We start from the raw sequence: 12,576 nt of genomic DNA, 5'->3' as shown, positions 1-12,576 counted from the left end.
CCATCAGTCTAAACTAAAATACTGTTCATGATATTCAGGTCTTTCTTAGGAGTTCATAGCATCTTCTGCTTTCTCATCAGATCTAAATAAGCTGGTTTTTCAAGGTCCCTGATCAGTTGGCCCCGCCTACCCATTTAGCCCTCTTTTCTATCACCTCCCACCATGCACCTGTGCCCGAGTCCAGCACCCTCTCCATCGCTCTCCTTGTGGTGAATTCCCATCTTGTGTCTTAAGTCCTGCCGATGCCTGCTCCTCAAAGGTCTTTTCTTTTGACCTCATTAAAACCAACTCTAACCATTACATTGTTTTGTACAACTGAAACTAATAAAAAATAAATAAAAAAAATTAAACTAAAAAAAAAAACCAACTCATCCACGAAGACCTTGCTCAAGCCCCACTTCTAAGAAGCCCTCAGAACTTGTCTTATCAACACTGGCCTCTCATCCTTTGATCTTCTCTTGGCCAGATTACGTCATTTAGCGCTTTAAGTATTCCGCTTGTGTGGGCTTTGCCACCCAACTGGATTACGATCTCTCTGAGGACAGGAGCCATATTGTATAGTTTGCCTTCTACGTAGCTCCTAGTTTATGGCCGGCGTCCACTCAGGGTCCTGATCTTTACATTTCTACCTTGTCCAAACATAATCTTTGTTAGTTATGTTTTGTTTTTGTTTGTTTTTTGTTTTTTTTTTTTACTTCAGGTAGGCTGTATAGAGGAGGCCTAAGTAAATAACTTCTGAAAAAGCCTTAAATTTTCTTAACCTAAGGGAAGTTTTTCCTATTTCTTCAATTCATGAAGACATATTCCAGAGCTTCTTACTCCCCTACCCCTCCTACACTATCCCACAGCCCCCTACACTAGCCAGCATCTTGTATACGTGGTAGACATGACAGAGAACCTCCAATATCATGTTAGCCACGCCAAAATGTGGTGAGTGGTTGCTGAGCATTCCAAATGGATATCAGAGCCTGCTGACCACCCAAAGATTTGTGTACAAATTCAGTGGATTTGAACCCTCATCACTGTTAATCGCTATTTCTGTAGGTCATAGGTCCTGCTTTGGACCAACACCAGAGAGCCATTCTTTCAGGAAGCAGGGGAGATACGGGCTCCTCCAATTACAGAGGTTCTTCCAGATTTCGTGGCAGTTGGACTAGTCCAGGAGATATAGAATAGTAGAGGCAGGAAGCTTCCCATCTCTCTAAGGCGCCCCAGCCTAGATCAGCTTCTCAACTTTTAATGTGCATACAAATCACATGGAGATCATCTTAAAATGCAGACTTTAAGTCAGTAGGTCTGAGGTGGGGCCTGAGATTTTGTATTTCTAACAAGCTCCCAGATAATACTGGTGCTGATACTTTCTATCTATGGACTGCACTTTGAGTAGCAAGGGCCTGGCATACAGACACCTCCTTGTCCATCGAACTTTAAGAGTGAGAGTCTCCAGGGGGACGCTTCCCACGCACACCATCATTCATTTCAGCAACTCCTGTGAGAATCGGGCTAAGTCTGTCATTAATTCTTTTTCAAACAGCATATCTAAGTTTTGCAACCATCAACACCAGCCAGGAGAATACATATTCCATGCGGAAAATGATGATGCCCAGTTCACAAAAATGTTCACGCTGAATATAAGAAGTAAGTTAAATTGTCAAGAAATTTAATTTTAATCTTATAACTCCTTAACTCTTTATTAACTGTAACCAAAAAGAGCTAAGTAATGGTGTAGAAGGAATGCTATAAACTTTTTGTATACCGAAGCGTTTCGGAATTTTACTTTCATAAAATTCATCCTTTGAAGTTAAGAGACTTAGTGCATGCCCTCTCTGAATGTGCTTTAGTGTTGTGACATTATTGACTTTAGTACCTCAGAAGGTCATGTTTAAGGAAAGGCCAAACATCATGTTACCTGCCATTTACTTGTTTTAATAGTCTGTGTTTCTTTGGTCTATAAAAAGATAAGAGTACACTTCGTTGGAATTTTTGCAGTTACTTCTGAAGCCAAGAATCCTTTTGAGGTGTGCGGGTAGATAGAGGTCTACACCTTAGCTCCTATGGAGCCTAGCAGTGGAAAAGTGGTGTTCCATAGGGCTGCCTGTGCAGAAGTTCACATGACAAGGACATAACCAGAGGTCTCGAGTTATCCTGCATGAGACACCCTCCCAGAAGCACAGGCTGCTCAGAGTACATGGGCAGTCTATGTGAAGCTGACCTGGAAACCATTTCTGGAAAGTACCGTACTACATGGGCTTATTTTTCATGTTACTCTCTGCAGGGAAACCTCAAGTGCGAGGCGAGGCATCAACAAGTAACGCTTCTTGTTCCTCTGATGGATACCCATTACCATCTTGGACCTGGAAGAAGTGTTCCGACAAGTCTTCCAAGTAATAAAGACACTGGTGTCTCTTGTATTGGAACAACATGAAACTCACACTCCCTCTGACATATTGGCTCTCATGAGCACAATTTGAGAAGAAATGATGAAGCATTTAAAATGCTTACTTTCTGAGTCCACCATAATGCCCCATGGTTATAGATTGTTTCTGATCGATAACTCATAACAGACGAATCTCTTTCTGAGCTCACTAGAGAAACCCTAACTTCCGGTCTGACGAGAGCCCCGCCTATCCAATTTCTCTATCTGCCATTTCTTTTCAGCTGCACAGAAGAAATCACAGAAGGAATTTGGAATAAAAAGGTTAACAGAAAAGTGGTTGGACCGTGGATATCCAACAGTATTTTGAACATGAGTGAAGCCATCAAAGGGGCCCTGGTGAAGTGCTGTGCACACAATTCCTTGGGCACATCTTGTGAAACGATCCTTTTACACTCACCAGGTATACAACAGCTGCTATGGTAACGTACCACCTTCAGGAATTCCCCACTAAAACTTAGTCCTGTCGTTCACTTCTATTTGGGGAATTTTACAAGAGAGTAGAGGTTCAGTGTGTGACACAAGAAGGCTTCTGAGTCAGGCAGGAATCCCCACTGAACATACAGCGTTAGTGTTGTGTAGCTCGGGGCAGAGTGACTTCTACATAAGGTTACTATGACTTGCGCATCAGAGTGATGTATGTAGAACCACAAACTCCCACAATAATGACCATCCCCCAAAAGAGACCAAACTCTTGAGAAACAGATGTAGTAATTTGGAGTTGCTACCATTTTCTCTTTTGCTTAATCTCTTTATTTGCCCTTAGCCTGCTATTTTATAATTTTTAGTTTGTTTTTCAGAGCCCTTCTAAGTTAAACAATTCTGAACCTGGCCACCTACGCTTATCATTTAGAATCAACAGCATCTCAAAACTAACTTCTCCACATTCATACATTATCTTCATGGGGGAACACAAACTTCTCTTTTTACCTGACTTGTAGACCCTGTGGGTTTAAATAGATGTGATTCTTACAACCCTAGTAAATGATTTGTAGGAAAGGGTTCAGGATCATTTAAAATTTTCTAGGAAGGAAACTTGTCCTTTACACGACCATTGCATGATTTTCTTTGGGGAGTGGAGTACTTGCCGAGAGCTTGTAAGGGTTGCAAATCATGGTGACTCAAATTCAGGAATCCTAATTCACTGCTCGTTGACACTTTTGTTGCAGGCCCCTTCCCTTTCCTCCAGGACAACATCTCATTCTACGCAACCATAGGGCTTTGTCTCCCCTTCATTGCCGTTTTAACCATGCTAATTTGTCACAAGTACAAAAAGGTAAAAAAAAAAATAAAGGTAAACATTCATCATTGTTTCCTGTTCCCCAAGAACTGCCTATTGCTAACTGACTGATTATTGCATCTCTGAAGCAATTTAGGTATGAAAGCCAGCTGCAGATGGTACAGATGACCGGTGCTTTGGATAATGAGTACTTCTACATTGACTTCAGAGAATATGAATATGATTTCAAATGGGAGTTTCCAAGGGAAAATTTAGAATTTGGTAAGAATCGAATGTTCCAGATGTTTTTGTAGCGTTTCCTTTCTGTGGGAAAATCTCAAACATGTACTCACCGTTTATCTTGCAGGCAAAGTGCTAGGATCAGGTGCTTTTGGAAAAGTGATGAACGCAACAGCTTATGGAATTAGTAAAACAGGAGTCTCGATCCAGGTTGCAGTCAAAATGCTGAAAGGTACAGTAAAGTGGCATTGTAGCCACAAAGAGGGTGGTGCAGGTCCCACCTCCCCTTCTCCTTTCTCCCATCATTTCTGTGGTTACTGCTTGCCATGCTTCAGGGCTAAAAAGGGAGTGCGTTGGGGTCAGTGGCAACCAAGTAAGAATGTAAAATGCAAGTCATGAATCCAAAACTCCATCTCTTCTCTCTTCGTTTAGGGTTGTTTGTTTGTTTGTTTTGTTTTGTTGGCTTTGGTGTTTGGGGAAACTGTTGTTACAGGCAGATGCTGTTTGTGCCGTTTTGACATCGACCCTGGGTAGAAGAGCAAATTGGAACTCTGTATCGCTTCCCACTCCTTACTCCATCTGCTCCCATCTGGCTCCCACCACCATCCCCGCCCTTAGCCTCACTCACTGAGCAGGAACATATCCGGCTGGCTTTTGCTAAAGTGATCCGTGACCACCAGTGAGCTAAGTCTAACGGGCATTTATCAGTCCTTACATGGGTTGAACCTTTAGCATGAATTGGCACGATTGACTATTCTCCATCTTTAAGTGCCTATTTCCTTTTGGTTTCCACGGCACCATTTTTTCTGGTTTTCCTCCTACCTCGCTGACAGCTTCATAGCCTTTTGCCAGCTCTTTATGTGGAGTTCCCGCAGGCGCGCTCCTGAGTCCCCTTCCATTTTCTCTCCACACGTTTCCCATCTCAACCACAGCCGGGACTTCATCCTGTATACCAACAATTCTCACGATTGTGTCTTCCTTCTGAGCAACCAGGTTCATACGTCCAAATGCTTGGATGTCTCTAAAGTCCCTTTAACTCAGCTCATCCACACCGAACCCCTCCCACCCTGGCCCTCCATCAATACTTCCTCCTCAATGATTGGTACCAGTACCCATGATGAGCCACGTTCCACACAATTGGGCCAACAAGAAACCTAGGACTCATCCTTGAAACCATCCCCATTCTATTGGTTTCAGAAGCTATTCCTGTTGGATTTCCTGCTTAGTATCCGTTGAGTCCATCTCTTCTCCTATCTCTATTACTACTACCCTAGTCCAAGTCCATGTCTCCTGGATGGCTGCCATGCCTTCTACGCAGCTACCCTGTATGCACTCCATCTCCTTTCAGATTCTCTGTGCTGAAGCCCAAGTGATGTTTATAAAACGCAAAACAGACCCAGTCATTTTCCCACTTAACATTACCAGTTGCTTTCCAGTCCTCTTGAGACACACGACATAACCCGACATGGTCTGGCTGCTCACCACCCGATCCGCACTCTTGGCACGCCAGCTCATCGGCCTTCTTTCACTTCCTCCAGAGCACCGAGCTCCCTCCCGTCCCAGAGCCTCACACAGCCTGACCCTCTGCTGGCCCTTCTCCTTCATGTGGTTCTCCCCAACTCGGTCCTCAAGTCTCAACGTAGATATCACTTCTTCAGGGAGGCCTTGTCTCACACCAAAGACGAGATCAAGTTCCTTGCAATGTGCTATCTTAGCTCTCCATAGACTTTTTCCCCATAGAGTTTATCACGACATGTAATTACATATTTAATTATTCAAGTACTATTTGATCTGCCATATTAGTCCGTAAGCCTCATGAGGGCGGGGTCTGTACCTGTTTTGCTCTGCTCTCTTCTTTCTTGATCTTTGCCCATTCTGTCACCTCACTATGGAATGTTCTTCTTCCTCCCTCCTCCCTGTGCATTCACCTGGTTAACACCTACTTTTCCTCAGGTGTCAGCATAGATATTTGGCATCCCCTTCCCCACCCCTCCTAAGCTTGGTTAGGTGTCCCTCTGGTGTGACCTCACATTCATTTGCCATATTGCATTTATCCCACTATATTGTAATTATGTATTTGTGTGTCTCTCTTTTCCAGGAGACTCTAAGCTCCAGGATGACAGGGGCTGTGTCTTATCTATCACTTTTCCCCCCAAGGCCTGGCACATTGCCTGATACACAGTAGGCACTCAGTAAATACTTATTCAGTGAATTAATAATGAATGTCAGGTAATGGTATATGAAAGTGCTTTGAAAAAGTTAAGCACCACATAAAATGTATTATTTTGGCCGTAAGGAGTAAGACATGGACAGTTGAAAGCCACGAATCTCTATAAAACATGAAGCAGCGGAAGACATGAGGTGGTAGTGGGTCACAGTGCACAAGTCAAGGACCTCACACCCAAGACAAGATGTTGGGAACACGGACACTCCTGATGGCTTCAGTGTTCTGGAAAAGCCACCATAAAGGCTGGGGTGTCTTCCAGGACAAAATAACGAGACTTGGAAGTATCTTAATCAAATCTCCATTGAATGTAAAGAAAAGTTACCATGTTTGTAAGAAAGAATAAGTTAACAGAGGGGTGGGTACCGGGTGCCTTGAGCCTGGACAGGGAAGTCTTGCCTTTACGGCTCCACTACCCACCTGGGCAGAGCTGCCCTGACCAACTGGCACATCAGCCTCAATGACACAAGACCTTCAAGTTCATCAATAACTACTCATGCTATGCTTCTAAGTAAGACTATGAGTACAATTTGCTAATCTATCAAGACTTTTCTCCAGGGAGAGAATGCTTTGGCCAGTGGATACATCCTAGCCTACTCATTCGTTATAGTTCTCATTATCAATTAATGAGTCTCTTGAGAACTTGGTTAGTGAGGATTGGTCCTTTTTGACCTCCTCACCATTAGACCCACTGACAAATTTAAAGTTGTAGACCTGAGGGCCACAGGCTGGAGCCAACCACCCTCACTGACATTCCTATCCTGTCTCTCAATGATGTCAACAAATTCAAGAGTCAAAAACAAAAACAAACAAACAAAAAAAAAAAAACAGTGTGTTTCTCCCTTCAGCATCTGTATTAACTTCTGTGGAGGAAAAGCATGTGTTATTATTTTGTTTTATTTTGTTTTTTGAGGGTCAATATTAAGGGTTTTAATTTTGGTAGATACAGAAACATCCAGTAGAAAGAAAGGCACATTATGAGATTCAGCTTTGAAACTACAATCTTTGGAATTCTGTCTTAAAAGACAGGATATTATTATTCAAAATGCATGTATTAGTTGATGTATTTTTAAAATGTTTATGCAAACCTGCTCTGAACTGAGGAAAGATTTCATTTATTAAGTGACCTAAAATTCCTATTTTGTAGTTTTGTATTTTTTGTGTGCTCTTCCATTTACAGAAAAAGCAGACAGTTCTGAAAAAGAAGCTCTCATGTCTGAACTCAAGATGATGACTCACCTGGGAAACCATGAGAATATCGTGAATCTGCTGGGGGCATGCACACAGTCAGGTAATTCGGCTGAAAACTCCCAATGAAAAATATTTTAGCCCGAAGACAATAAGGACATTGGTTCTCACATGTTTCATTTTTCTCAGTCATGGTATGGGCTCTCAAACCCAAGTGGAATTAGACACGAGCGTGTTGTAATCAGATGGGTCAGTGTAGAGGAACCCCTCTCTAGTGGGATATGCCACGTGATTCTAACCTACTTACCAGTCACCACACTGCAAATACATTTTGTAGTTTCTCCCTCCACCGTCTCCCCAGCTGGGAAGCTGGCGTAAACGCAGTGCATGGAATGGCTGCTGAGTTTGGCTGCTGCCTGGGTTGGGCCGTTTCAAAGAAGCACAGCCAAGCCAGACTTCAGACCTTATTTTCCCATAATTTAATGGAGATGCGCTCTGATTCTCTCACTTCAGCGTAGAAATATGGGAACAATGTGACCCAGGGTCATTCTTTCTGGGACAGGCGGCCTGGGACTGGGACTAAAAGAACAAAAAAAAAGAGAAAATGGATCTTAGAGAGGGGATTAGGAATATATGAGGTGTGATCAAAAGATATGGTGAATGTTTAAATTAAAAAAATGTATTACAGTAAAAGACACCTGGCCATTAATCCCCCTGAAAATAGTCCCCTCTCTTTGAACACACTTATCCCATCATTCTTGCCACTTTCTAAAGCAGTTCTGGAAGTTCTCTTTCGTGAGTGTCTTTACTTGCACTGTTGTGCCTGCCTTCATGTCCTGAATCTATTCAAAACGTTTACCTTTCATGGTCATTTTGACTTTGGGGAAGAACCAGATGTCACACAGTGCCAGATCTGGTCAATAAGGTGGATGAGGACACACCGTAATATTTTTATTTGACAGAAATTGCCATACCAGAAGCGATGTGTGACATGGAACCTTTCCATTGTGATCAAAACATACGGTGAATGCTGCTACCAAGTGCCATCCAAGGGAAAGGCAGAGATCTTTAATACAGGAAGCAGTGCATCTAACCTTAGTAACAATGTCTGACAAGTTTCAACTTGTTCGGTGTAGTCAGTTGGTGCAAGCTATAGTTGAGAGAAGGTGTATTTTAAAATGTGCCATAAATCATCCTCCATCATGACAATGCTCCATGTCACACATCGCTTCTGATATATGGTAATTTCTATCAAATAAAAGCATACAGTGTGTCCTCATCCACCTTATTCACTGGGTCTGGCACCGTGTGACTTCTGGCTCTTCCCCAAAGTCAAAATGACTCAGGACACGGGCACAGCCATGACAGCGCAATTAAAGACACTCACGAAAGAGGACTTCCAGAAATGCTTCAGAAAGTGGAAAGATGGTGGGATAAGTGTGTTTGAAGCGAGGGGGAGTACTTTGAGGGGCGTTATTGGCAATGTGTCTTTTGCTGTAATACATTTTTTTTAATTTAAACATTCACCATATTTTTTGGTCACACCAGGTAGTTAGTTGTCTCTTCTAGGCAACTACAAATCAGCACATACTTACAAAGTGTTCTTTATGCATCTGGCCTATTATTTCCAATTGCAAACTGGAGAACTACATGGACAGTGATAATTGATGAGGCCACATGTACAACAAGGGCCAAAGTGGAAGGCAGAAGACACTGCTTTCCAAAGGAGTTTGAGCAAAAAGCTGACGTTGAATTTAAAGTATAAGAAGAGTTAGGCTCAGGAAAAGTTGTACTCTCCCAAAGTCAAGGAGAAGTGAGATCTCATTGAGAATGTTTTCTGCTACACAGACATCTGAAAAAATTATTTGGTATTTGTTTACCTATAGCTAAAACTGTCACTATTTCAGGACCAATTTACTTGATTTTTGAATACTGTTGCTATGGTGATCTTCTCAACTATCTAAGAAATAAAAGAGAAAAATTTCACAGGACATGGACGGAGATTTTCAAGGAACACAATTTCAGTTTTTACCCCACTTTCCAATCACATCCAAATTCCAGGTAAGAGACTAAGTCCAGGTAAGAGACTAGTTTCATAATTACACATTCTCGAACACAAACTATGATGGTTAAACAGCTCCCTACACACACACACACACACACACACACACACACACACACACACACACACTGGCCAGTTTCTAAAGGCCAGAGTCCAGCATTGTGTAATCGGTGGGTTCTGAGACCTAGAAATGTCGCTTGTCTTTGCTATAGTTTCCTTGTTGATTTGGAACAGTGAGACCTTTCCCTTTCCTACAGGCACTGCAGTGGAGCCAGTCTCTGTCCGCCTGAGCCTAAATCACACCCTAGACACATATTCAGTTTGGAGAAAGGTGCCTTGTTCATCCTTTCAGTCCTCCTGGTGGACATTTAGGGATGGGTGGAGAGAAGGAACATTTTTCCAAAGTGTTGGACGTGTTCATAGAGGTCCTGGGAGTATTGCACAACAGTGCTCTCAACTCATAAACTAGATTTTTAAAAATTAGGATAGATCAGTTGACATAATCTGATGGGGACAGAATAAAGTAGTGGTAACATTTATCTGTGCTCTGCGTTGCACCTTCCTCCATCTGAGGGAATCCTGGGTGATTCTCGGTGCTGATTTCTTGTTTTGGCATGCATCGATGAGGGCTGGAGAAGTCTGTGGCATGCTCATCCTCATCCTTGGAATTTCTTGCTAATTACTTGGACGTAACACCTCTCTGAATGAATCCACAGGCATTTTGATAGGAAGATCCCTCAATCCACTGTGGTGTCCTATTTCCGTGCGTATGGGAAAGCTCTCCCTTACCCTAAAGGCACATTTGTCTGAGTCTTGTATCTTTTCCAGGGGGGATTTTTGGAGGGTGCATTTGAAAGTCCAGCCTTGTTTTCTTAGCACGTAAGTTTCAGTGCAGACCCAGCATCTTAGAGCTGGAAGGCCCCATGGAGATCCCCGTGCATGTCTGTGTGCGGTTGCCCTTCACCAATTCGTACCTGTTATACCAGTCCTCCCTTCTATACTCATTTCTTAGTTCATGGTCTAAAACTGAGAAAAGTCTATAATGGCATCCATATTCTAGAGCAGAGGGCCTACCCTAATGAGTCAGATGTTTGTGAGCAGGACTCCACGGTTGGTAATAACCAATGCTGGTAAGCTTAGCGCCTGCGGTTCACTCACTGGGGTATTAAACACACTGAAGCGATCACTTTTGGACTGTTTGTGGTCTGAAGGCATCAAGCCATTTTCCAGACACATGGAAGCTGTGAGCTGGGGTAAACTGGTATGCTGGAGTAAATCAAATTGTTGTCTGTATATAATGCATGCGAGGTGCTTCAGGGAAGAATTCTATATTATGTACCATAAAAGAGATTGACATGATTAGTATTTATTAATTTCACAGGAAAAGGAAACGAGCTTTACAAAGGTCAGCTTGGAAAAAAGGGGGATGGTGGAACACTTAAAGATCTCTATGGAAGATCTGTATTACATGAACTCTTAGAGAAAAAGTGGGCTGAGTTTAAAAACAGAAGACTGAGGTGTGAGTCCTAGCTGTCCCCTTTATTAGCTTCATGATTTCAGCAGATACTATTCAGCTCCCCAAGCCTAGTTTCTCTTTTAGCAAATGTGACTTTCACACTCAGCTTATAGAGTGTGGTAAGGATTGAGTGAGGTCGTCTTTGAATGGTAAGATTTCATACAGATAACGGGCCCTCTCCTCCCCTGGTATGACTCAATTACACAGATGTTTTTAATGCCACAGAAAAGTGGACAAGTTGATGCTGTGCTTTTAATTTAAAAAGCCCATTTATAACTGGAATTCATTTCTTTGATGAAGTGTATTTTTTAATATAAAATGTCTACTCAGAAGAACATAAATAACGGAAAAACAATTTTTTAAAATAGTATGCCTGGTTCAAGAGAAGTTCAAGTACAGCAGGACTTGGATCGTACCTCAGGGTTGAATGGGAATTCGTTTCAATCTGAAGGTAATATTTTATTCGAATTAGTAGCACTTTAAAATAGAAACAGATACAAGAGTTCTGTGTTAGCTGTTTTTTTTTAAGTGTAAATACAAAAGCATGTTTTTCTTTGCTACTGTCATCTATAAGCTTTATGAATGCAGATTTGCTTTAAAAGTAGTTAAAACCCAACAGTTTATATATTGTGAATCTTAAGTCAGTGTTTAATAAACACTGAGGGCTATTTTATTTGGTCAGGTTATTCTTTTTAAAGTCATGAATTCATTGGAGCCAACCTGATATCTGGAAAAGATGGTGAATTCTGGAGTCAGATAGAAGTTGGGTTAACCTGTGGTTCCTTCACTTTCTGGCTGGACGCCTTTGGGTAAATTATTTAATCACCTGAATTACAATTTTCTCATTTGTAAAATGGGCCCATTAATACTTTCCTCATAGGACTGTTGGATTAAGTGGAAGAACATTAACTGTACAATATGGTCCCTAAAATGTGGTAGGTAGATATTAACTCTTTTCCCAATGTGACAAACTACCTATTGCAAAAAAGTGTCTGAAACCCCTGACTGATCAGGACGCCATCTGTCACCAAAGCAGCTAGAGAATTATTTTATCCCTTTAACCAAAAAGAATTCTTAGGTGACTCTTCATACGCTGCCCTGTTCTCAGCGTCAATAGCCCTCCTGCCATCAGGAAAATGATGTGAGAGCTTCATTTGTACATCTTGGCACCTCACCTAACCGTGGCTTTAATAACCTCCTCATAGAGACTTAATAAGGCAACTTCTTAGAGTTTTGGCAAAAATGAGGACCACTTCTATTTTCTAGATGAAATTGAATACGAAAACCAAAAAAGGCTGGAGGAAGAAGAAGACTTGAATGTGCTTACGTTTGAAGACCTTCTTTGCTTTGCTTATCAAGTTGCCAAAGGAATGGAATTTCTGGAATTTAAGTCGGTAAGCTCCTTTTAAAGAACGAAACTAACAACAACAAAAGATAATTTAGAAAAAGAGAGGTGCTTTTCTTTTTTTTGTCTTGTTGATTTTAACTTGTATCCCTTAAAGTCTATCATCTTTCCTGTCTATAGTTGGCGACATTTAGAATGTTACCTGGCTCTGGGCTAGCTATATAGCTTAAAGGCTCGGGAGCCCTTCCTAGCTCGTGGTTGTCATTGCCCTCCCAGGAGGCCCAAAGTCCCCTGACACTTCCAGGCAGGAAGTCCTCAGGGATCCCTCCTCACCACAAGGTGTAGCGC

At 42.0% G+C, this 12,576-nt stretch overlaps 1 protein-coding gene across 4 annotated transcripts in view; it reads left to right on the top strand.

Moving 5' to 3' along the window:
- Positions 1-12,576, top strand: part of FLT3 (fms related receptor tyrosine kinase 3) — a 65,363-nt gene that overhangs the window by 35,969 nt on the left and 16,818 nt on the right. For all 4 annotated transcript variants that reach the window (XR_004422802.1, XR_004422800.1, XR_004422801.1 and 1 more), the window contains exons 10-19: positions 1,535-1,638; positions 2,276-2,384; positions 2,659-2,837; positions 3,604-3,710; positions 3,803-3,935; positions 4,021-4,125; positions 7,298-7,408; positions 9,213-9,366; positions 11,252-11,334; positions 12,150-12,277. Coding sequence is in view for 1 of the 4 variants with exons in the window: in XM_033103817.1 (XP_032959708.1) it covers positions 1,535-1,638; positions 2,276-2,384; positions 2,659-2,837; positions 3,604-3,710; positions 3,803-3,935; positions 4,021-4,125; positions 7,298-7,408; positions 9,213-9,366; positions 11,252-11,334; positions 12,150-12,277 (1,213 nt within the window). In the remaining 3 variants the exon portion in view is untranslated. The remainder of the gene's footprint in view (positions 1-1,534; positions 1,639-2,275; positions 2,385-2,658; positions 2,838-3,603; positions 3,711-3,802; positions 3,936-4,020; positions 4,126-7,297; positions 7,409-9,212; positions 9,367-11,251; positions 11,335-12,149; positions 12,278-12,576) is intronic.

This window comes from Rhinolophus ferrumequinum, chromosome 4 (genome assembly GCF_004115265.2).
Source record: "Rhinolophus ferrumequinum isolate MPI-CBG mRhiFer1 chromosome 4, mRhiFer1_v1.p, whole genome shotgun sequence".
In the NCBI taxonomy this organism is placed as follows: Eukaryota; Metazoa; Chordata; class Mammalia; order Chiroptera; family Rhinolophidae; genus Rhinolophus; species Rhinolophus ferrumequinum.
The sequence above is the reverse complement of the archived record's forward strand: the minus strand, read 5'-3'. Positions and strand labels throughout refer to the sequence as shown.